Source organism: Aphelocoma coerulescens, chromosome 1 (assembly GCF_041296385.1).
Source record: "Aphelocoma coerulescens isolate FSJ_1873_10779 chromosome 1, UR_Acoe_1.0, whole genome shotgun sequence".
NCBI classification, from domain to species: domain Eukaryota; kingdom Metazoa; phylum Chordata; class Aves; order Passeriformes; family Corvidae; genus Aphelocoma; species Aphelocoma coerulescens.
In genome coordinates this window covers 71,962,610-71,985,441 of record NC_091013.1, presented here as the reverse complement: position 1 = coordinate 71,985,441, position 22,832 = coordinate 71,962,610, and the positions used below count along the sequence as shown (strand labels likewise).

Below are 22,832 nucleotides of genomic sequence, written 5' to 3'. Positions count from 1 at the left end.
AACAACTTTGACAGATACAATGGAGGTTGACTTTGGGTCATAATCATATTGAAGGCAATCATAAGGCTTTAAATTAATAAGACATGTATTAAGCATAGCCTGAAAGCACTCCCACTTCACTAATCCACTCCGAGTCATAGCTTTTGAAGGAATCATGTAGTGTTTAAGTTAATAATGTATTTCTTTAAAATAGTTCTTTTAGTAGCAAATGTATGACAGATGAATTTATTGTTGAGCCTTCTAATTTGGGACTGTAGTCCTGCTTAAATTGGAGCGTCTGTTTAGCATTAGAGAGGCTTCCCACAGCTTACCAGTTGGAAAGCCCAGATCCATGCTTCCTTTCCAGTACCAGTGCAGTCATTTTGACAGACACAAGGAAGAGCTTTTCCTCCTTTCCTTGGGTCCCAAAAGCCATCCCTGATGTTTCACTTTTAAATGTGATTGTAATGACTCAAATGTTTGGAGTTTCTCTCTCAATTTATTTTTTTCATTATTTCCCAAGTAAACAAAATCTGTGTAATTCAGTGGGATTAGTCCTGTATTAATTCTCCATCTCTCTTGCATTTTGAACTGCTCTGAGGGAAGGAGGCACTCCAGATTCTACAGGTTTCATAGAACTAGCAGCTTGCTAAAGACCAAAGATCCAAACTAGTGCTTTCCACTAAGAAAATTCCTATCTCGTGGTCTCAGTGGTGCAGGGCCTGTCTAACCTTCTGGAACAAAACCTGCCGCAACAGAGCCTGAATAGCAGCTAGAGGCTTTAGCAGGGCAGTGAGGGTTCTCTGTGTCATTTATGAGGCCTTTTCAGGGGGGAAACACTGAAGCTGCAGACACAAGGAGGATCTACAGGTAGGGGCTCATGCTGCATCTGATGGGGAGATGGGAGCATTGTTCTGGGAGTAACTGGCACTCAGGTGTGCCGTCATCATCAGTGCAGTGGAGATGTATAAAGCACACTGCACACAAATCCAAAGGAGACCAGATTACATTAGTCCTCCTATTCGCAGAGCAGATTGTTGAAAAAATAAGTAGATGGGCAGAAGCTGGCGATGGTACTGGCATTGTTAAATAGAGATGGTCTTCCAGATCACTCAAAGAGCAAAGACTTTTTTGATTTGTTGCAACTCCCTGCATTCTGCTAACGAGAACAAGAAGGTGAAATACTGTTGAAAAACCACCAGCACCACTCCCAATTTATCTGATTTAGAGGTTTTTCAGCAAAATATGTTACATTTCCAAACTCACAGGAACCCTTTGTTAAGCTTTTTCTTTTTTTTTTTCTAAATTTCAGAGAATACAAAGAGGATAAGAACTCTGTCTGAGGCGTAGCAGTTAAAATTCCATTATGAGTTTGAACAAAATCACAAACCTTCCAGAGAAACCAGTGATATCTGGTGTGTTGACTAATCAGAAAAATTCCATATGTTTTTCAGGCTTTCTATTGTGTTTTCATTGTATAAACAAGAAAACAAAACCAAAACAAGCTCCAAAGGAATTTCATGAAACTGTGCCATGTAAAACCAGAAGAAAAATTTGTTACCACTCATAAAAGATGAAGCTGTTTGCTTTTTCGCCAGCTACTGAGAAGCCACTGACTATTTTTGAGGTTGGGGTTCTGGTGGAATGGATCTTAATTTCTAATAATGGCTATGCTTCACTTAGGAGGGGTATGGTCTATAATATAAAATATTATCTCCATGTGTGTCTTCTGGGGCTAATAGTGTTTCTTGCTCTCAGACAATAATTTTTGTCCACCAGAACCCCCAGCCTCAGGGCTGTTCTCCATGAGTTCTTGCCCTATTTTCTAATTTTGATGTAGAAAAGAATAATATCCTTTTTGCAAAGAGCCTCAGCAGTATCTTCCACTCCCTCCTTCATCCGTGGGACTTTGGAAATTTGGAAGGAGAGAGATGGGCTTGGTGCATGGTCTTGTCTCCCAAGGAGACCTAAGGAGTTTACAAGTAATACACATGCAGCTTTAACCAAAATTGGCCTTTCTGCAGAACAGTAAAAGTGTTGTCTCCTCTAAGAGTGTCCTTCTTTGTCTTCAGTATCAGTGCTCTAAAGCTGTACTACCACCCACATGTTGAAATGTCAGGGACTAGGACTCAAGTGTCCTGAGGTATGTGTTCATGTTTAACTGAGAGATGGAGGAGCTTTTTAAGCACTCCTTAGAGCAAATGCACCTTTAACCTGTTATCACAGTAGTGTGGTGTGATATCACTGCTCATTCCATTTCAAAAAACCCCAGCATATTTCTTTAAAAGGAAGTTCTTGGAGATGCTCTCAGGCTACATATAAGTGCTGAAGAAGGAGGTTAAAAAAAAAAAAAAAAAGAGAATAGAAGTTTCTTTTACACTAATAGCAACGAAATTTTTACATTACCACTTGCCTTCAGGATTCAGGAATATAAGAGAAGCACCATGGATGAGAAGGAAACTCTGCAGAACCAGCAAAACAACTCAAAGGCAGATCTACTGCTTAGCTTCTCCTGAGGCCTCTGCCATTTGTTAGCAGGGCTAAGAGCTATCCAACTTCTCCTCCAGAGTACGGATCTTTGGACACCTTTTCCTAAAACTGGAGTATTATGGAAATCACTTGAATTACAATCTTCCATTAGACGACACTTTGGTTTAATATTTCTGCACTTGTACTATATATGCACAGTTAATTAAATGTGCCTGATATACCAAAGGACATTATTTGTGTTGGTGTAAAACTCTACAGATCATACTCCTAACTGTAGTATGTCCCTACCCACTCCCCACATACACAAACTCAATCCTGTTAGGTGTCTTGAAAAAATACAAGGATTTAAAATGGTACAAAATGAGAAACTGTGCTTTACTCAATAACCCTTATACTACATGTATGATTAAAAAGCTTTTGTTTAAGTAGTCCCTTACAAGTCTTAACTACAGAACAATTCATACAGAGGTGAAGTTAATAGGATATTTCTCATTAATCCTGCAGTTCCATTTTCACATGCCAGAGATGGGCAAATAAATTTATCTTCAAAGTGTCTGTACAGCATTAGAGCGCTGTTTAAGAAAAAGAGCAATGTCAAGGATACAGGTAATTATGCCTCTTTGTAACATCAGGACCTTTCTTTTTAAAAGCAGTGGATTTAGAGGAATGATCTTGTCCAGTAAAGCAGTGTTATCAGGTGTCCCAGCTAGGCCAGGTGCAATCCACATAGTATTATATCATGCCAAAATGGATGTTGCAGTCAGGGGTCCAGCCTGGCAGCAACTTGCCCACTGATGCAGAAGAGCAGGAACAGATTTATTACTTTTTTTATAACTTGTTTAATTTCAATGATACCATGATGTAGTGTGCTGACATGGCATAACACAACACGTGCCCACAAAAGTCACTCAGAGAAGGCTCCCTGATGCCAGAGCATTTGGCAAGACCACTGGGGTGCTGCAGTCAGGGAATTTCATGCCTGGCTGCCCAGGCTATGTTTGCACTCTGAACAGCAGATTTTCTGAGTAATCAGACTGGTATCCTTCACCCTTGACATCTACAAACCCAGCAAGAAATACGTATCCAGAGCATAAATGGTATTATAATACCGTAATTTATATTTAAACTGTCTGACCAAATGGTGTATAGTCCTTACCTTAATCCTGGCACTGGAATTTGGGGGTCTTTGTTGATTATTCCCTTTTCACAGAATCACAGAATAGTCCATGTTGGAAGGAAATCTGTAGATCATCTGGTCCAACATTCTGTGGAAAAGGCATCCTAGATGAGATTACCTAGCACCCTGCCCAATCACATCTTGAAAAACTTTAGTGATGGGGACTCTTCCACATCCCTGGGGAGGTTGTTCTAGTGACTGATGGTTCTTACTGTAAAATAATTCCTCCTTCTGTTGAGATGAAATCTCTCCCAGTGCAGCTTGTACCTTCTTGTCTTCTGCATGTGGCTCCTTGTGAAGGGAGAGTCTCTGTCCTCTGTAGGAGCCCTTCAAGTACTGGAATACTGTGATTGGGTCCTCCCTGAGCCTTCCCTTCTAAAGCATATAGGAGCTAGCTTCTTCAGTCTTTCCTCATAGGTCAGGTTCTAGAGCCCTTTGATCATCTTCATGGACCTCCTGTGAAACTTCTCCATTCTGTCCATTTTGCTTTTGAACTAGGGGACCAGAGCTGGAGACAGTACTCCATGGCTTCCATTTTCTTTTGGATAAAATGCAGCTCCATTTCTTTTTCTTCCCTTTATATCCTTCTGAAAATGTTTGTAGCCATCCACTGTGGTTTTCTAGTCCTGAGAATTTTCCCACCAGCTTTCTGTAATTCCTATCACATCATAAATCTCAGAGTGGTCACAGAGTTCCAGTTCCTCCTGTTTGTTGCACAGACCATGTGTGTATTTGCCTTTGGAAAGACTTGGGGAGTATTCCACACTGTTCTGGTAGGTGCTCTGGCTGTGTCATTACAACCCTGTGAAAATCACTTGTGCATGCTCCAGTGAAATGGTCTCGCATTTTATTTATCAGCAGCATTTATTGTAATGCAGAGAAGCCACTCTGTTTGATTCTGCTACTGCCAGTCAGATGCATTCAAGTACGAAGGGGAAAAAACCTGTAAAAGGATCAAATGAACAAAAGTTCTGAAACTTGATATCAAGTAGAAAAGTTAAATGACTTGTTCTATAAAGGCACTGACATTTTTTAAGAAACTACCTCCTCTATTTAACCTTTGTGGGTTTCAATGAAATTTTAATTTTATGTACTTTTAAGAGCTTTCATTTCTTGAGATAAATGCAATTAAATATCTGTTCTCTGCAAAATATTATGGGTCATCTGGTTTAGATTACTTTATAGAAATATAATCATAGCTAAAACACTTTGCAAAACTTATTTAGCTGGATCACTAGGTCACAGCATTTAGTATTGCTAGTTGTAGGATTAGCTTATTGTAAAATAATTGCATTTTCCCCAAAATCATCTACTAAAGGCATTGGTTTTAGTAAACATGAGATAAGGAAAAATCTTAACAGTCACATCATTAAAAATTCATGCTTACTCTCCATGGAAGATGTCATTTATAATAGAAGCCTGTTTTGCTTGTGTTTCTCTCTTCTGGTGGTTTTGAATTGCCTCATAACTGACAATATTAATTAAAAAAAAACACCTTAGTTTGATTGAACAGGTTAAGATGTTTTGTGAGGAAAGCATTTAATGAGCAGAATTCTACAAGTCCAACTTATTTTGGAGTCTTAAAATACACAGTGTAGACAGTGCATGTGTTAAAAATAAAGCTTTCCACTGAAAAATGTTTCATGACTATTGAAACCCTGGACTACACAAAAAAAAAAAATTCTGGTTTTTATTTTGCTACAGATTTCTTTTTTTTCTGTATGACATTCAAAATAGCCACAAAACACAGATCTAGACAGGAGTTCAGCCCAGAGCAGCACTGTACATGTTGTGCATTACTTACATGGGAGTTTGTGAAAATTAACTGGGAAAAGAAGGTTCTCCTGTTTTTGAACTCCTGTTTTTTTGAACAGTATGTTGTCCAAGAGGATGAACATGATGTGAGCACAGCAAATGGCTGCTCTGAACAGCTTAGAAAACTCCCTGCCAGTTTACAAAGCACAGCTTTGGTGCCTGTCACCACCTTTCTCCTCCAACCAAAGCAGTGTTCAGCACTCATGGGAGGTTCTGCTTAGCTGCTTCCATCCTTCATACTCTGAAATGGAGACATCTGTGGGTTTGAAACTCCTTCAGGGCTGAGATGGTGATTAAGAATAAGCACAGTGAGTTAAATATGAATGTGAAATGAAATAGGAGTTAAGTTCCTAAGCAGCTTTGAGGATCTGTGCCTGAGCTCATAAAATGCAATTAATTAGTTACTAACTGGGGACTCTCTAAGGCTCTTCCATCCTTGAGGTTTCAGTATGACATCTCCCCTCCTTAGCCTGTCACGTTGTAGTGGTTTGGTCTAAAATACTCATTACTGTTTATCTTCTGTGAGATAAGAATTAGGAGAAATGCAAAGCAGGCACCAACTTGAATGAATATAAAGAAGTTTATTAACAGACCTAAAAGAAGAAAAGGAAAAAAAAAATAAAAATTATACCACCTTCAGAACTCTCCTCCTCCCCCCACCTTCCTCCCTTCTCCCACTGACAATGTAAAGACAACCCTTAAGATGTTCAGTCTGTTTACCACTTCCATAATAACCTTGTTCAGTCCATTTAGAAAGAGAAGTCTCTTTTTGCTCATGCTATGAAAACAGTATCACACCGAGACAGCCACCCACTTCCAAATATTGTTCAGTCCATTCAGGAAGAGGAGTCTCTCTGCTTACGATGTGAGTCCCTTCCCCCGACTTGCAGCTTTTCCCACAACTGCTTTCGAGGGTCCACTCTTGAAAGTTTTCTGGGGTACAATTTTAAGGTTGAGCTGTTCAGAAACAAAAAAACAGAGGCCCTTCTCCTTCCCTGGGAGCAAAGGGTCATCTTCATCTTTAAGACTATCTCTGGAAGCATCTCTAGGAATTGAGGTTTTTCTCCTTTCCTCTTTGGAGCAAAAGTCCTCATCTGGTTCATCTGGTTCATCTCTCTCTCTGTCCAAACTTCTCATGAAATTACAGCTGCGGCAGCATCTGCCTATTGCTTATGAGTTGAACACTCCACCCCCCATGCCTTCATGAACTTACAACAGGATACTCTGATATATCATAGCTTCACAACAGACTTTCAGCTTTAAGCATCTCCTCTCTCTCTTCCCTCAGGTTTTCAGCTCTTCACAGCAATAAAAGGGTTAATCTCACCTCAGCCTTACAGCTGGAATGTGGCTTATCGCAGTTGGTCCCCTGACCTCTGCCGGACAGAGGTGCCGCTTTGCTGAATCTTGGCCGCAGTGGAGGGGGGGGTTCCGAGCCGCTCCGGCTGCCCACGGCAAGGCAGTGGGGGGGGGTTCCATGGCTGGAACAGGCCCATGGCTCCAGGCTGGCCGTGGCCCGGCCCGGCCTGGCCCAAGCAGGGCCTGGCCGGGCCTGCTGGCCCCCGCACGGGGCCCGCAGCCACCTGTCCCAGCGCCGGAAACGAGAGAGAGCTGGGGTGGGAGTTTGTCTATTCTTAAGTGTGGATCACAGAGGTGGTCACAACTTTAAGTGGCTTAAAGAATTGTCCATATTCAAACTGGCCAGCTGATAGGTTCTATCAGGTCCCAGAGGAAGCTGTAAGCACCCCTTAGCAAGGATATCCCTTCCGGGACTATGCTTCCTAACCTATGACACACGTGCTCTAAAGTCATCATTTTGCCATGTAAGGAGTCAGACACATTTACAAGCCCTTTGATCTAGCACAATTCCATGTAAACCGTAGCACACACACGTCATTGTGTGCTATGGTTTGTGGCAGGGAAGGAGCAGGACTGAACACTACCAGGCCTTAAGCACTGACAATTGTTAGGGCACTGCTCAACCTCTCCTAGTCTGCTGAGCTGTGGCAACAAGCATGGATTGCTAAAGCTGGTGGAAATTCATTATCACTACTGGAATGTCATTAACACTTTTCCCAAGGATTACATACACTTTTAGGTGTCAAAATACTCCAAGCCAGTGTTCAAGCAAATTAAAAGCAGCAATTCCAGGGAAGAGGCATTTATTGATGATAAAATGCTGTGAGGGCCAACAGATGTCATTCCTCATAATAAGGCATGTGGCTCTAATTTGGCACTTCTTGCCATCAGGAGGAACCTCTTGCAGAGCAGATGTCGCTTCTAATCCTGTCTTCCATGGGTGCCTGTGCCCTGTTGGAATTGGTATGCCAGTTCAGAAGCAGGCTCAGTGCCATGAAAGCAGATGGTCATGAGCACAAGTCATGCTACAAAACCAGTACTTCTAGAAGTGTGGGTGCTGAGACTGAAGGACTACCCAGGAACATCAAAATCTTCCTGTGCTGTGCAGGAAAATTCCCGCTAAGTAGGCTGATACATGCCATTAGTGCTTTAGTGGTAGTAGAAAATGGATGTTATCTGTATCTTCTTTCTGGTTATTTTAACTTTTGGCCAGCCTCTGGTGATCCCAGGGGTCATTCTGGCAGCTGAAGGCATTGGATAATATACGTGTCTTTGGCAAAAATGCTGTCAATGCTCACTGCTACTTTGAGAGCTCTACAGCACCTGGGAATTGTTGTAGTGTGGAGGACTACCCTGCTGGGCAACAAGGGGGAGAAGTGGCCCTTCAACCTGTATTAATCCAATTCCTCTGTAAGACAGGGCATGACTGTGGCAGACAATACCTGAAGTAAATCTGTGCTCCTGTTTCACTTCACCTGCTTTTTGCTTGGTATAGAGAGTAGCATTTTGCCTAAAACATTCAGCCTAGGTCAGAATTTTGTTGCACTGAAGACAGTGCCTCAGTTGCCCTCACTGGGACCAAATACCATTTTTCTCACAAATTCAGCCTTCAATAACAATTAATTTCAGTAAATTTACTGAATGCAGGATCCCAGAAAATCTGGTGCTTGGATATAGCTACTTATTTACTCTCCCAAAATGAATCTTAGAGGAATTTAAATGTTTAACTGATATGTAATATGTTCTTAACTTGTGTCAGCAAGAAGAGCTGTTAATCTCTCAAAACACCATGAGTACATGCTTGCTTTCAAGTGTATCTCAGGTTTTAAAAACCAGCTCTTGCTACAATTAATTGATGGGCTTCAGTAATTACAGAGTAAGATCAGGTTACGCAGATCTGATCTGTTAGGAATCTTAATCCATATGTCTAGGAGAAGCTTACAGCAGGTATGTTTCTCTCTTCTCAGTTAGACAAACAAATATTTCCCCACTATATAATTATACTGCTTCAGCTCCTCTGAGTACTGCAAGAGACACTTCAGTGGAGGACTTATGATGTGGGATGTTTCTTGTCACTGTGATCCTCGCTGAATGAGGAAGGTTTGCAGGGAAGGTTTGGTCATGAATGACCTTTGATGATTCAGTCGCAGGTAGTGCCAGGAGATTCTCCTTTCAGAAGGTAGATACACAGTGATGTCTGAAATCCATTTTAAAATGCCTGTGCAGCCCAGGTATCTTTGGAAGGATTCCAAAAACCTTATGTTATCCTTTCTGACAAACATTACAACTGATCAGCAAATACTATGGTGTCTTTGCTCCATGTCCTGGGGTTTTTAATTAGCCAGCTATGCAAAAGCTCTCAGCCAGCCAAGCAGCTGTACAACCTGCCAGTGGTAGGCAAAGCTACCGCCAACATACGGTGCAACTTTATTACATAATAAAATGCTCGTCTTTCCTGATAGAGATGTAACATTTCACCAGAAATCAAATAAAATGGGTTATGTGATTCCAAGGTCTGGCACAGTCAGCAAGTTGTCTGCAACTCCCAGTAACACACAGAGAAATTTTACTTTCTGGTGAAGTTTTCACCTTGCCCAGTGAGGCTTGTAACACTCCAGGAGGGAACAGCACATAGCTCCACTCAAGTAAGAAATGCATATAGCCAGATCCTAAATATGTATTTTATTTGGTGATGTGAAATGAATTAGTTAGCATTGATACAAGGAGGTGTATCAGCAGAAGGCTGTATTTCTGCTATCTATTATGTATGAAGGACACTGAAGATGAGTTTGTGCCACAAAAATTAATCTAGATTTCAAAAACTCAGTGTCATCAAAAACAGTAAGTCGTGTAAAGGAAGGAGCTTCAATTCCACTTGGCAGAGGCAAAACATCTCCACTTTTCTTAAACCCACTTTGATGTAAGTGAAGCTAAGCTGAATGAGTGCATGCAGTGACATGGAGCCTACATGGCCCAGCTCAGTGGATTCTTCTTGGCTGCAAGTCCAGCTGTGCTGGTAAGCAAGGGAAAGCCTGGAAGCCAGGTTAAGCCCAGTCTCCTGATCCCTCACCCTGTTCTTCACACTGTGACTGTGGGTTTGTCTGCTCTAACCCTCTCAGGAAAAGCTGCTATGATCAGCCTGGGTGGTGTCAGCATGAGCCAGCCTACAACACCTGGCCAGCTTTTGTTTAGCAGTGTAAATACAGTCTGATGGACCAAGCCTCAAACAAAGGCCATGTGTGCAAGGGCATCCTGCTGGAAGTAGGGTTGCCAGTGCTGCCCTGGCAGCTCAACTGCCACTGGAGTTAGGAAAGCACAGCCTGAAGAGGTGATGCTTCCCTCTGCCCTGCCAGAAACAGCACCTCTGTCTTTTGCTTGCCTGGATCAGCTGCAAGTGCAGGATACAGCCTCTGACTGCAGAAGCAGTCAGGGCAGCTGGAGGCAAAGGTAGAGCCTGCCAGTGCATCTGCACAGAGCTGCTTTGCAGCTCTTCTGGTGGTAGTCAACCTTGCAGGGTTCCCACCCTTCAGATGCCCAACAGCTTTCTGCACAGCCAGATCCAGGGGCCCAAAACCATCTGACAGCAGATGACACAGAAGAAAGGTGCTTGGCCTTAGGACTGGAGGGTGTTGGGGTCGCTCCCCCCACCATGTAGCCCTGAGGGAGGCACGGGGTTTCCCTGCCCCTGCTCAGCCTCGTTCCCCATTGGTTGGTTTGTGTTCCCTGCGCGGGCAAAGCAGCTCGGGCCCCGACTGTAAGAGTCCCTCAGCAGAGCCCGGCCATGCGGCTGGGGAAATAAACATCTCTGAAACATCTAGCAAGAATCCGTCCGTGTATATATTTCTTTTCCACGGGACTCCTGGTTTGATATATGCGTGTTGCAGTATCCCCACTGTAACATATGGTGGAAGATTGCGAGCAGAACGATCCCCGTGACTGATTTGTGTGAGTAAACCCTGGAAACTTTGGATTCCTCTTCTTGGTTTTGTTTTGCTATTGCATATCTGGACTATGGAAGAATCGTGGGAAATGGGGCTCTCTGAGCCACAGAAAAAAATGTATCTAGAAGTAAAAGGGATCCTTGAACAACAAAACAAAAAAGTATTGGAACCGGGAGATCTTGAACACTTTTTTATCTGGCTTTTCAAAGAGTTCCCCTATATTTCTCGAGACTTACTTTTTGATATCAAACCTCCTGGATATTCTCAGGAGTGTTTCTGGAACGAGATCTGTGATAAGCTAAGGGATGGACTAGCGATAGAAGCTCTCCGTGGATCCTTTATAATCAGTGACGCTCTTCAGGAGCATCTGTATGATCCCATTACCCCTAAAGCAGAAGATCATACTTCTCCCGTGGCCGAGACCGCGTGGCGGCCACCCCAGGAGTGTATGACTGCAGCTGTGCCAGCGGAGGTGCCTGCGCTGGATGTGCCCGGCCCCCTCGGGAGCGTGCGCCTTACTGCGGACCCCATCCCTGTCTCGGGGTCCCCGGCCACGCGGCCGCGAGTGAGGGAGCGACGCCGCAGGCGCCATGGGTGCCGTGGGCCACGAGCAGCCAGGAACCGGAGGTCAGCGTGGAAGCCCGCTCTGTGCATACGGCTCGGAGAGCCCTATGCAGGGAGAAGCGGCGGTTTCCACAGCGACACGAGAAGCCGCGCAGTGCAGCGCCGAGCCGGAACGGGGCCGCTCTCGAAGCAGCGTGGAGTTTGCGGAGCGGAACCGCTCACAGGCCACGGAGCCAGCGGCGATGGCAGCGCGGGGCTGTGCAGAGCCCAGACACGCACCGGAGCAGCGTCGTGCAGAGAGCGCAGAGCGGCCGCGGCGCGGGGGCCTGACCGAGACGTCGGAGTCGGCGAGGCGGCGGCCACGCGGGACCGGCACCCACGACAGACACGCAAGCACGTGATAGGAGACGTTCTAGCAACGAAAGTCACAGGAACTGTGAAATGGTACAATGTAAAAAACAACTATGGATTTATAACACGAGATGATACAGGGGAAGATTTATTCATCCATAGAACTGCCATTAAAAGGAATAACCCTAAAAATTACCTGCAAAGTGTAGGAGATGGGGAAGTTGTTCAATTTGATATAGTGCAAGGAAAGAAGGGTTTACAAGCAGCGAATGTTACTGGGCCTGGAGGTATTCCCGTCAAAGGCAGCCGTTATGCACAAAATTATAAACAATATCCATTCCAGCAATTTCCCTACCCACAGCCTAATTTCCCCTTCTACCCTATACCCAATATGAACCCTTTCCTAAGTTTACCCTATCCCCAGTTTATTCCCAATCCGTTTTTTCATCCATGGTTTCCCTCACAAAACCCTGCCTTTGCCAATTGTTTCCCCTACAATTCCTCTCCGATGCCGATGGGGGGATGAAAAGGGGGAGGGAAGAGATTGAACCCTCTCCTGCCTCAGTTTCCCCACAGGCATGTCCAGAGAGTTCTGTCTCCCTTCTGTCAGCCCTGAGATGTTCCACAGAATTTGTTTGGACATTTAAAGACTCGGGAGGGTGGCTTGTTTTGTTTTGAAACTGTTCTTGTTATGTTTATCCAATTGTCTTCATTCTCCTTTTATTAAAATAAAACGGGTGAGATGTTGGGGTCCCTCCCCCCACCATGTAGCCCTGAGGGAGGCACGGGGTTTCCCTGCCCCTGCTCAGCCTCGTTCCCCATGGGTTGGTTTGTGTTCCCCTGCGCGGGCAAAGCAGCTCGGGCCCCGACTGTAAGAGTCCCTCAGCAGAGCCCGGCCATGCGGCTGGGGAAATAAACATCTCTGAAACATCTAGCAAGAATCCGTCCGTGTATATATTTCTTTTCCACGGGACTCCTGGTTTGATATATGCGTGTTGCAGTATCCCCACTGTAACAGGAGGGCACGTGGAGAAGGATGGATATGCAGCAATCCCTTAGTGCTGTGTTAGTGTACAAAAGCCATGGCTGATCACAGCTGTCTTTAATCATCAATGATGGCACCAAACTCCCTCCCTAGCAGTGAGGGGGCTGCCTCAGAGGTAGTGCCTCTGGCAGTGCAGAGACCCAAAGCTATCTAAAGCTGTACTGACAGGCACTGCAGATTTGGCTCCTTATTTTGGTGGAAATTATCAACCTGAGTTATTAACCTGAACTCAAAATTCAGGTTTCATTTTTGAATGTAAAGACTTCTGAAAAATCAGCTTTTATAAAGGCATGTGGTCAGGCACGAACCTCCTCTAAAATAAGTATTTTACAGAGAATTATTGCTCAAACATCTTTGTCTGAGCCAAAGAAAAATGCAACGGGGGAAAAAGACTTTGAGCTAAGTAAGTTAGGCTTAAGCATTGTGTGGATATTAGTTCTTAAGCATCTTCTTGTTCTGGATGGAAAAGAAACCTGTCATGAGCTGGTCTCTGATCTCTTGCATGTTTGGCCTGTTAGGAAATACCAGGCACTAGCTGTCTGAAAGACAAAAAAACCCAATTAGTCAGCTGGTAGTCTTATCTACTATCATAACATCTTAATAACATGGTTAGCCCTTGGGGCCAGTGATCACACTGTACCTCTTGGTCAATAGCTTTGTTTCAGCTTGAGCTACAGAGCTGTATGCTCAGTTGTGTCTCTTGAAAATTACACTGTGAAACCTCATATTGAAATATACCATGTTGGACTTCAAAACAGCCCCCCTTAAAGTAGTGAAATAAAAATCTTGGCTGACAGGTTGCATGTCTGGTAATCATTCTACAGTGTTTACTTACCAATTTACAAGTAACAATCAGGAATAAAGAATGGGCATTAATTGAAGGATGGGCAAAAGTTCCAAGTCAGTGAAAAGTGTCTTGCAGGTTTTAGTTTTAAAAATCACTTGATTATTTCCAGTAGTTTAAGGCATTTTTCTTATCTGATCATTCCCCAGGGCAGTGATTTTAAATTTCACTTTGTGCTTGTACTTGTGCTTGAAAACTGGGGCACAAAAGTGCAGCCTAGTAAAACCCAGTGTTTTGCAGGTGAAAAAAAGTCTTTGCAACCTCATTCATCATCAGGTTTTCCTGCACACTTCTCTGTCTGTGCTGTTTCCTTGCTGTGTGAATTTGGAAAGTGGCTCAACTCCTATTTTAAGGCTTCTTCAATTCTGTGACTGGGAAGTGATTTAGAATTGCTAAGTGGCATCACTGATGCAACAACTAGATGTAACTTGATTGTCATTAACTTGGCATCAAGTAGTGTCCAAGGATCTCGATGCTGGAAGGGCCTTCCTATAACCCTGGGTAAATGTTTGTCCTTCAGTGAACATGCACGATGCCAGCATGTTCCCAGTGTCTTGAGTGTGATTACAGCTGTGGCAGGAGCTATCAGCTCCAAGCCTCCTGCCAGCACATGGAATGCTTGACCTGCTGTGAAGAGCTGGAAACTCACTCCGTGTCACAGGCTGCACATAGCAGCTGCCCATGGGACAGGGAGCTGCAGACGCAGCTGCACTCATGCTGTAACACTCCTCTGCAGTTTGTTTGTCAGCAAGACACAGACCCGTAGGCATTGTCAAACAAGCTGCTTTTCTAGAGAGGATGCAAATTCTCCAACAAAAGGAGACTTTATTGCCCTTGGTTGCAGACAGGGAAATCTGTAGCTGTGGGGCTCCAGAACACAGCCCTTCCTATCGTTGTCTCCTCTCAGATCAAGACCTGCCACAAAACATGGCCTAATTTATTTCTCATCAAATGCAGAATTCTCCCCATACATGTTCCTGCTAGTTTTACAGTTATCTATATTATCATATGATATTTCCATCCTTTTTTATAAATATTTGTAAATAATTTCAGAAAAAGAACACTTATAGGAGGCACAAACTCCTAGTGACACATACAAGAGAGTCTTTGTTTTCTGAGGGTGAGGAGCCCCTGAAATGAGCTGCTGCAGGGCAGGGCCAGATGGTGAAAAGAAGGTGACAGATATGGAGGGAGAGTGGTTCAAAGAATCTAGGAGCCTGTGGGATTTTGGTCATGGTTTTCTTTGAACATACATGTTCAAAGTATGTTCCCAGCCCTAATTTCTCCATGTCTACTGGCAAACAAGTGTAGGGGAAGAGTGGCTGCAGCTGGGACTCTCCAAAGTAACTGCAAGTCTTCAAAGGAATATTCTTCTTTTCTGTATAAGTTTTTTTTCAGAAACATAAGAGTAGGATTCCTTGGGGCTCACAGTGAGGAGGTGATAAAAGTGAGGATGAGGGCCTTTAGCCCCAGCAGATCGTTAATAGCCTGTTAAACACTCTACTGCAAAGTCAGCAGTGCTGCTCCTCACAGAGCACAGAGTCTGCAAAAATACAGGGCCTTTTATGTGGCAGCCCCCGAACGACTCACCAGGTGCTTCAAAGGCAAGCAGTCTCTCCTGGTTTAGAATGCCAAAGTAGAGGAGTAGGAGGGAAGAGGTACAATACAACAAAGGATGTGGTCACCTGGAAACTGTTCACCCACTGCACATCTGGTGTTTCTGTACAGGCTTTTACTGAAAAATAAGACGTGGTATCATGGAAGGACCCATGCTACTGATTCACCTGCTGCAGATAATAGTGGGAGGCATTATTTCATGATGGACCAACAGGTATCATCTGATGAATAATCTTTCTGATTCTCCTATAAGTTGATTCCTTGCAGTAAATTAAAACCTTTATTTTCCTCCTAGGTCATGAGGAATATGCATTCTCTTAATCTTCAATTAATTTCTTCTTTGAATGCTATCTGAACTCTGGAATCCAGCACTATGTATAGCAAGGTGAAACTCACCTACCTCTGCTCCTGGGGAACTAGATGCTGCCCTAGTGATATCTGTGGAAGCGGCAAACATTTGCTTTTTGGGGCATGTTATACACGCATGTGTTGCTGTATCCCACTGTCTCTTTCAGATCTCCATCTATGAGTGAAGAGCAAAGTGGGACATAATGTCTCTTAAGTTAAACATTGACCTTATCTCAAATCCTGGGTGTATTGATATTGCTTTGGTGAGTTGACCTTGGCTGGCTGCCAGGCACCCACCCTGCTGCTGTCTCACTATCTCACCTCCTCTACAGGACAATAAAGAAAATAAGGTGAATAAGACCACAGGTAGAGATAAAGACATGGAGATCACTTACCAGCTGCTGTCACAGGCAAAAAAAACTTGACTTGGAAAAAATTTTAGTATATTAACCCTTAGAGTTGAAAGGTGTGAAACAAAGACAAAACAAAAAACTAAAACAGCTTTCCTCCACCCCCTTTTTCCAGTCTCCGCTTCTCCCTTCCCACGTCCTCTACCACCTCCATCCCATATCCCCATTGAGCAGCGCAGTGGGAGGAGAATGGGGGTATCAGTCAGTTCATTACAGTTCCTCTCTGCCATTTCTTCCATCTCACACTTCTTCCTGCTCCTGCATGGGTCTTTACCCAGGGCTGCTGTCCCTCAGGACAAACCTGCTCCAGCATGGTTCTCATGTCCAAGGACCACAGCTTCTTCCAGAGCCCTGTTCCTGTGAGGGCTCTCCATGGATGCAGCTTCCTTTGGGCCATGTCCACCTGTGCCAGTGTGGAGTTCTCCGTGGGCTGCAGTGTGAATATCTGCTCCACCATGGTCCTCTCCACAAGCTGCAGGGAAATACCTGCTTCCCCATGGTCTTCTCCAGGCTCCTTAGGGAACACCTGCTCCCTCTCAGCCTCACAGTTTTTTTCTCTGACTGCTCACTGCAGGGCACTGTTTTGCCCTTTCTTAAACACATTCCCTCTTGGCTGACAGGACAGGGAAGCATCTGTGCCTGATACAGAGCAGCCCTGGCCCCCCTGGTGCAGGCTGGCCCTGGGGCCTCAAGACACCCAGCTCAGTGATGCAGCTCAGCTCCCTGAGTCCATTTCTTAATAAAAGATCAAAAGCTGTATTGCTTTTTTTCCTTGTGTTTTTTCATTGGAAGGGCTTGTCCAGCCACAGCACAAGGTGTGTGGCCGGTTCTCTCCAGGCTCTGGCATTTCTGATCCAGGGATCCTATGAGGCCATGTTTGTCGGCTTTCTCACCCACTCATTTAAGGAATTAGGAGATCTCTTATGCTGTGTTTTAGGTAGAAAAACTGTTTGTAGCTGGCAGCACTTCATCTTCAATACCTAGAAAAACTTTTTAATTTGTTTTTTAATAAGAGGTTATGTAACTCCCCTGGGCACCTTGTACTTCAATGCGGGAATTGCTTCCATTTGGTCAGATTTGAGAGGTGAAATGTTCTCGTATAATACATTTTACAACTGATAATAATGGGTTTCCATTAAAGAACACTTGAACAGCATTTCTCTGCAAATAATAATACTTTAATCTTCAAGGTTAGTGCTTCTGCAACTGAAACTTACAAAAAAAATAGCTGAAGAAAGAGAAAAAACTTTCTACAAGTGGTGCTGCCCAAACTGCCTGGGTAAGCATATATATCAGACCACTTCAGGAATAGCTTCAGGAGTGTGATGCAGACAGCCTGAGGTGGACACACATGCTGCAGCATCCCCTGGCACCTGCCAGAAGAGATGTCCTCGTGCACAGCTGCAGAGGAGACGGGGCTAGGCTGGGCCAGGTTGTCTGCTGTTGTGACTTTACAGAAGTCAGCAGTGTTTGTCAGCAGATATTTCAGCACATAAATGTTTGTTACACAGGTGGAAAATCCATGTATTTTGGCTATTCAACACTGACCTGATGTGCTGAGGGGTTGTTATGTGCACAGCTGTGTAAAGGTGACCAATGCTTCAGGTCTTTCTGTTCCTGCATAGAGGAACACTACACTGTTTTGTTTGAATTTTTAATGTGGCTTGAGAAAGGTCAAATATGTTTGTAGAAGTCCATTTGTACTGCAGATACACACTTCAAATTAAGACTTATGTGCAAGCAGCTTCAAAGGCACAGCAAAACTTAAAGCTGTTTTCTCAGAGCCAAAAGGTGTATTCTTCCTGTATCCGAAAAGAGGATTTTCTTTTCCAACCTGCTTTTTTTTTTTTCTAGTAGATTTTCAGTAAAAAGGCAAAAATGAAATCTCTCCTTTACTTGCACACTTTCAAGAAGCCTATGTCTTAAAAATACTGGAGACTTGGACATGCCAATTATTCAGATAACGCTGTCATTTTCCGGCAGGCAGTACCTAACCAATATAATATTGTATCTTTGTAAAACAATTGAAGTAAAAATTATAGGCCTTTTCTGACATCCTTTGTATTTCTTGCCACTATCTCCTCTTGTTTCTTCAAACAAAATGTTCATTCTTTTGCAAATGTCCAAGTCCAGATCTGCTGTAATCTTTTGCTCCTCTTAGGCCTTGTAGACAGATAGGTAAAAACAATACTCCAACTTTGCCTTTCTCAAATGTTAAGAAAATACTCTTTTCCTTATGTCTACAAGGAATCTAGGATGTCATTATTCCCTAGGTGGCAAATTCAGGAGGAAACCAGACCCATTAAAAGTTTTGAAAGAGGTCAATATAAGGTGGAAAACTTAGCAACCTAATATTTGTTATGAGAATATGATTGAAGTGGATGTGAGAGTAAGGCAGAATTTTTCCTTTGTTTTTTATCTTATTATTCAAATGTCTCAGTGGGATGAGAGACTCTGTGGGAAATCCCACCCGAGCAAGAGAATTTGGAACTTTGCACCACTGAGCCTTGGTATTCCGCTTTATTTCAAACACCAGCAGCTTCCAAGTGATAGGGTGAATGTGTGGTGTGGCTCCTGTAGCAGCTACAAAACCATAAACAACTTGTCCACCCAGATATTTAGGAATTCCTTTGTTTCTTTGTGAGCATTGTTTCCACATACCTTTATAGAGCTAGACCAAGAGAAGGTCTTAAGTTCCTCTTGGAATCAGACTCTAACAGCTGCCAAGACTTGGCATTTAAGTAAGTTGTTGGGAGCTCTTTATTTCTACCTAAGGGTTTGTATTGGAGAAAGTCCATGTAACTTAGCCCAAGGTGCAGTGAGAACGTGTCTTTGTAGATCGTAATTGCTGATAGAAGTTCGGTCTGTATGCCACAGTTCACATACATTTTTTATGGACTTATAATTAGTGTAATTCTGGTCTCCTGCAGGTTCCAGCTTCGGAAATGAAGAGCAGACCACCCCTAGGGTGTCTGCACCTTCCAAAGATGTTCCCAAGGGGAGCAGCAAGAGCACGACGCAGGTATCGAGCAGCACAGCGACTCCACGCAGGAGCTTGCTGCCAGCACCAAAAACTGCCACAGCACCTGCTGGTAAGTGCTCCAAACTTAAAACACCACCTGTGTTAAGCCAAGAAATGCAAAAATCTTGCTGTGATGCTGTTTTACTGCTTGCTTTTAATTAATTTTCATGCCATCCCTGGGCCCATTGCCAGTGTGCTGATTTGGACTCCATTTACTGGAGTCTCTTTTAAACACAGTCAACAACACGGCTATAATCTCATTTTGTGAGCTATATGTGGATTTAAAGGCATTTGCTGTCTCTAACTGCACATATCAGAGATTTAGTGTATATATTGTTGGTTCTCACCAAGCAGCTTTTTAAAAACATTGCATTGCTTTAGAGACCAAAGCATTCCACTGAGCAGATAATTCATTGCTAGGTATGCTTGCAGTGATGAGAATATTGGCCTCTAGGTTTAAGCAATCTTTTTTTTTCACTCAGAGAGGCAGAAGGAGGCAAGCAAATAAAGCAAAAAAACCCCATGACTTGTTTTCAATTTGTTTCCTTGCCTAAACTCTCCTTCTGTTCAATTCACTTATATCTCAAATGACCAGTTCCATCAAGTTCAGATTAGACCTAACAGTTTAGATTCCAAAATAAATAATTTTATCCAGGCTGGCTCTTACTCAACAGTGTTTCATTTCTATGTAAGTTCCATTGGGCTTAATAACACACTGCAAATGGAGCTGGGAAGGAAAAATCAGTGTAAAATATGAGACAAACACCTTATGAATGGCTAGTTCTTGTCACCTGCTTTCAAGATAGATTAACCTGTTGCAGTGGTTTGACCTTGGCTGGACACCAGATACCCACCAAACCAACCAGACAGAGGGAGATAAATACAATAAAAGGCTCATGGGTCAAGATAAGGACGAAAGGATAACTCAGTAATTACTGTGTCATAAACTTGGCTGGTTTATTCTGGAAGGAAGGTAAACATGGAAGTAGGGTTACCTATCTGTGTTACGCAAACAGTCAGACACAGTTCCTGAACAGGGGCAGCTGACAAGTTTAGGAAGTTGTTACTATACACAACAGACAGAAACAAAAGAAACTGTGTTAGTCCAATGCTGTGGTTTAATTTTTTATGAGCCAAGTTAGCAGCATGTATCTGTGACCAATTCATTGCTTCTTTTTCTTTTTTTTTATTATAGCAGTGTCACGGTTCCTCACAATGCAAGTATCTGATAGGAGCAAAGGTTGAAATAAGTCAAGAAATGATGAAGACAAGGGTTTTTAGCAATTCTAATCTTGCCTCTCTTGCAATAGCAAATGAACACTGGGTGTAGATCCCAATGTGATAGAGACACCTACAGGATGTAAATTTTTCTGTTTAGGTATCCTGTGGACAGTAATTTCTATAGGCTTGATGTTGCATATATATTTAGCATCTGACCAACCTCCTGTGCAAGACATTGCAGTTACTAAACTGAAGTGCTTGGAGCACTCCACAGTTGCAGCTGAGGAGCACAGGCACTATGTGTATTGCACACAGCTCATTTTATGAAAGGAAGAAGGAAAGTGTTTCACAAAGAGGACGGCAGTAATTTAAATATAAATAGTATTTCTGAAAGAGTGCAATATCAGGTAATGTAAAAAATTACAACTGTATTTCAGAGACATACATAATTTTATCTATGTGAGAATAGTAAATTAATTCACACATGAAAATATCTACCTATATTAATGAATCAAAAATAACCATCAAAAATCACACAAAAGCTTCATGTATTAGATCTTACTTGAGAAGACCACCTGAACTGTAAACTTTCACTTAAAAAAAAGAATAAAGACACAACTGCTCAAGAGAGATCATACTCCTGATATTTCACTAAAAGCACTCGTGAAATAAATTGGAATGAGGGGAATAAAAAAAAAATTAATTAATGAAAATTGACTCCATCTGCTGCTGGACAGAAGATGATGCTGTGCTTTGGATGATCGAAAAATAATTCTGGCTTGGGACAATAGGAGTGGAAGATCGTTGTCATGCAAATTGTTGTGCAGGCATAAACTGACGGCCTTTCGACTGGTCTGTGAGAAGAGTGCACTTAATTAGGTTTCAGTGTATTGCACAGTCCTTCCTATACCTACATGTCTGTCCATTTGTAGAAAAGGGAAAAGAAAGCACATACTTGACTAGAAAAAAGAGGCCTTTTAATTTCACTTAAATATATTAGCTACTTTGGGAAGTACAGTGATAACCTAAAACATGGCATTGCTATATTGCTTCGTATTTTGTTTAACAATAGGTGAAAGCAGCTCTCCATCAGGAACTTTGCAACTGTAAACTAGCTCTGAAATTCATATAAGCCTACTCTTTCCACAGATGTTGATGAAAATAAATAGTACTCGAAGCATACATATAGGAATTTTCTGGTCTAAATTGCCCTTAAAATGGGGGAATATCAGCAGAAGGCAATGTTCAGAGACTCAGTTCTGTCCACAAGGCTGGACCTGCCACCCAACAGTCTATGAAATCAGAGAGCTGAGGGATTTTATATTTTCTATGGCCTGTTACGGATTTTGGGGTTGTGTGTGTTATGGGATTCCTATTTCTACTTGCTTATTATTTAATATTTATGTCACAGACAAGTGACTGTTATCACCCAGAAGAAATACCCTAATTTGAGTGCAATGACAGTGGAAATAAGGAATTAATTTGAGCAGCTTGTTTCTACTTGGCCCACTAAATTAAAGGCAATCAAAAGCATTGTTCAAAAAACTCACCCAGTCAATTCCTGTGCTTTTACAAGTACCAGTAAATCATATGTAACAGGACAGGCTGTTAAATGCAGTCAGTCAAGATGAAAAATAGGAGGTCAGTGTTATCTCAGCTCTCACCAGCAATCTTGTAGTGTAAAATGCGCTTCTTTTGATCAGATTCTGCAAAATCCAGACAGCACAACATCAGCAGGAGGGAGAGGGATGAGCTGAGGTCAGCTGAGGGGGGAAGAGTGAGCACCAGAGCTCTTGCAAGGATGAAGGGAGAAGAGTCTGCTGCTGCTTTGTTCCCCCTTGCAAACACTTTCCCTTCAAAGCTGAACAGCAGTGGGTTACATTCATGTTGTTCCTGTATGAACATAGGGATATGCAGCACTGCCTTGCAGGTGAAAGTGGGATGTTCAACTGCAGGTTTTCCTACCTCTCTTCTGGATACCACTCTAAAACATGCCAAAGCACAACTGTGTGAGGAAGAGACAATAAAATGCCATAGGATCCTTGCAAAATGGCAGAAAGAGAAGGAGTAGTTGTTTTAACTCTTCAACTAGCATTGGATGTTCTGAATTACCCTGAGATTTTCTATTCAGTCCAAAGAATGATTAGTTTTATCAGGTTTATTTTTTCCTTTATTTTTTTAAACACCAGCTAAAGAGACTTTTCTTTTTCAATACAACAACAAGGCAATTGCTTTCAGACAAGACAATGAAATAGTCACTGTCCTTTTATTCTTATCACATTTACTTTAAATTTGAAACAAACACAAAGGGAAAAGCACAAGCATTAGCAGTTTCTACTTCAACAAATACATAGTCTTTCTTCCACATCTACTTATTTATTCAGTCTTTCAGTGTCTCATAGATCACAGGAAGTAGAGAGTCTCTAGAGAGAATTAGGCTGCTCTCATTCAAAGAATCCATCATATTTCCAGCTTTGCTCATTTTGTCTCAAACAATGCATGCAGGGATGTGTCATTACTCACTAAGGACATGACTAGTCGTGGGTGTCAGGGGGAAAGGCAGAAGAAAGCTCAAAGGGGCTCTCTGTGTCTGTGAGTGACTGAAGACATTTCCTTGGGTTTCTGGGTTTTTTTTTTAACTTGCAGACT

At 42.8% G+C, this 22,832-nt stretch overlaps 1 protein-coding gene across 2 annotated transcripts in view; it reads left to right on the top strand.

The window, feature by feature from the left end:
* Positions 1-22,832, top strand: part of MTUS2 (microtubule associated scaffold protein 2) — a 276,732-nt gene that overhangs the window by 189,690 nt on the left and 64,210 nt on the right. For both annotated transcript variants that reach the window (XM_069012620.1, XM_069012610.1), the window contains one exon: positions 18,871-19,032. In XM_069012620.1, coding sequence (XP_068868721.1) covers positions 18,871-19,032 — 162 coding nt within the window. The remainder of the gene's footprint in view (positions 1-18,870; positions 19,033-22,832) is intronic.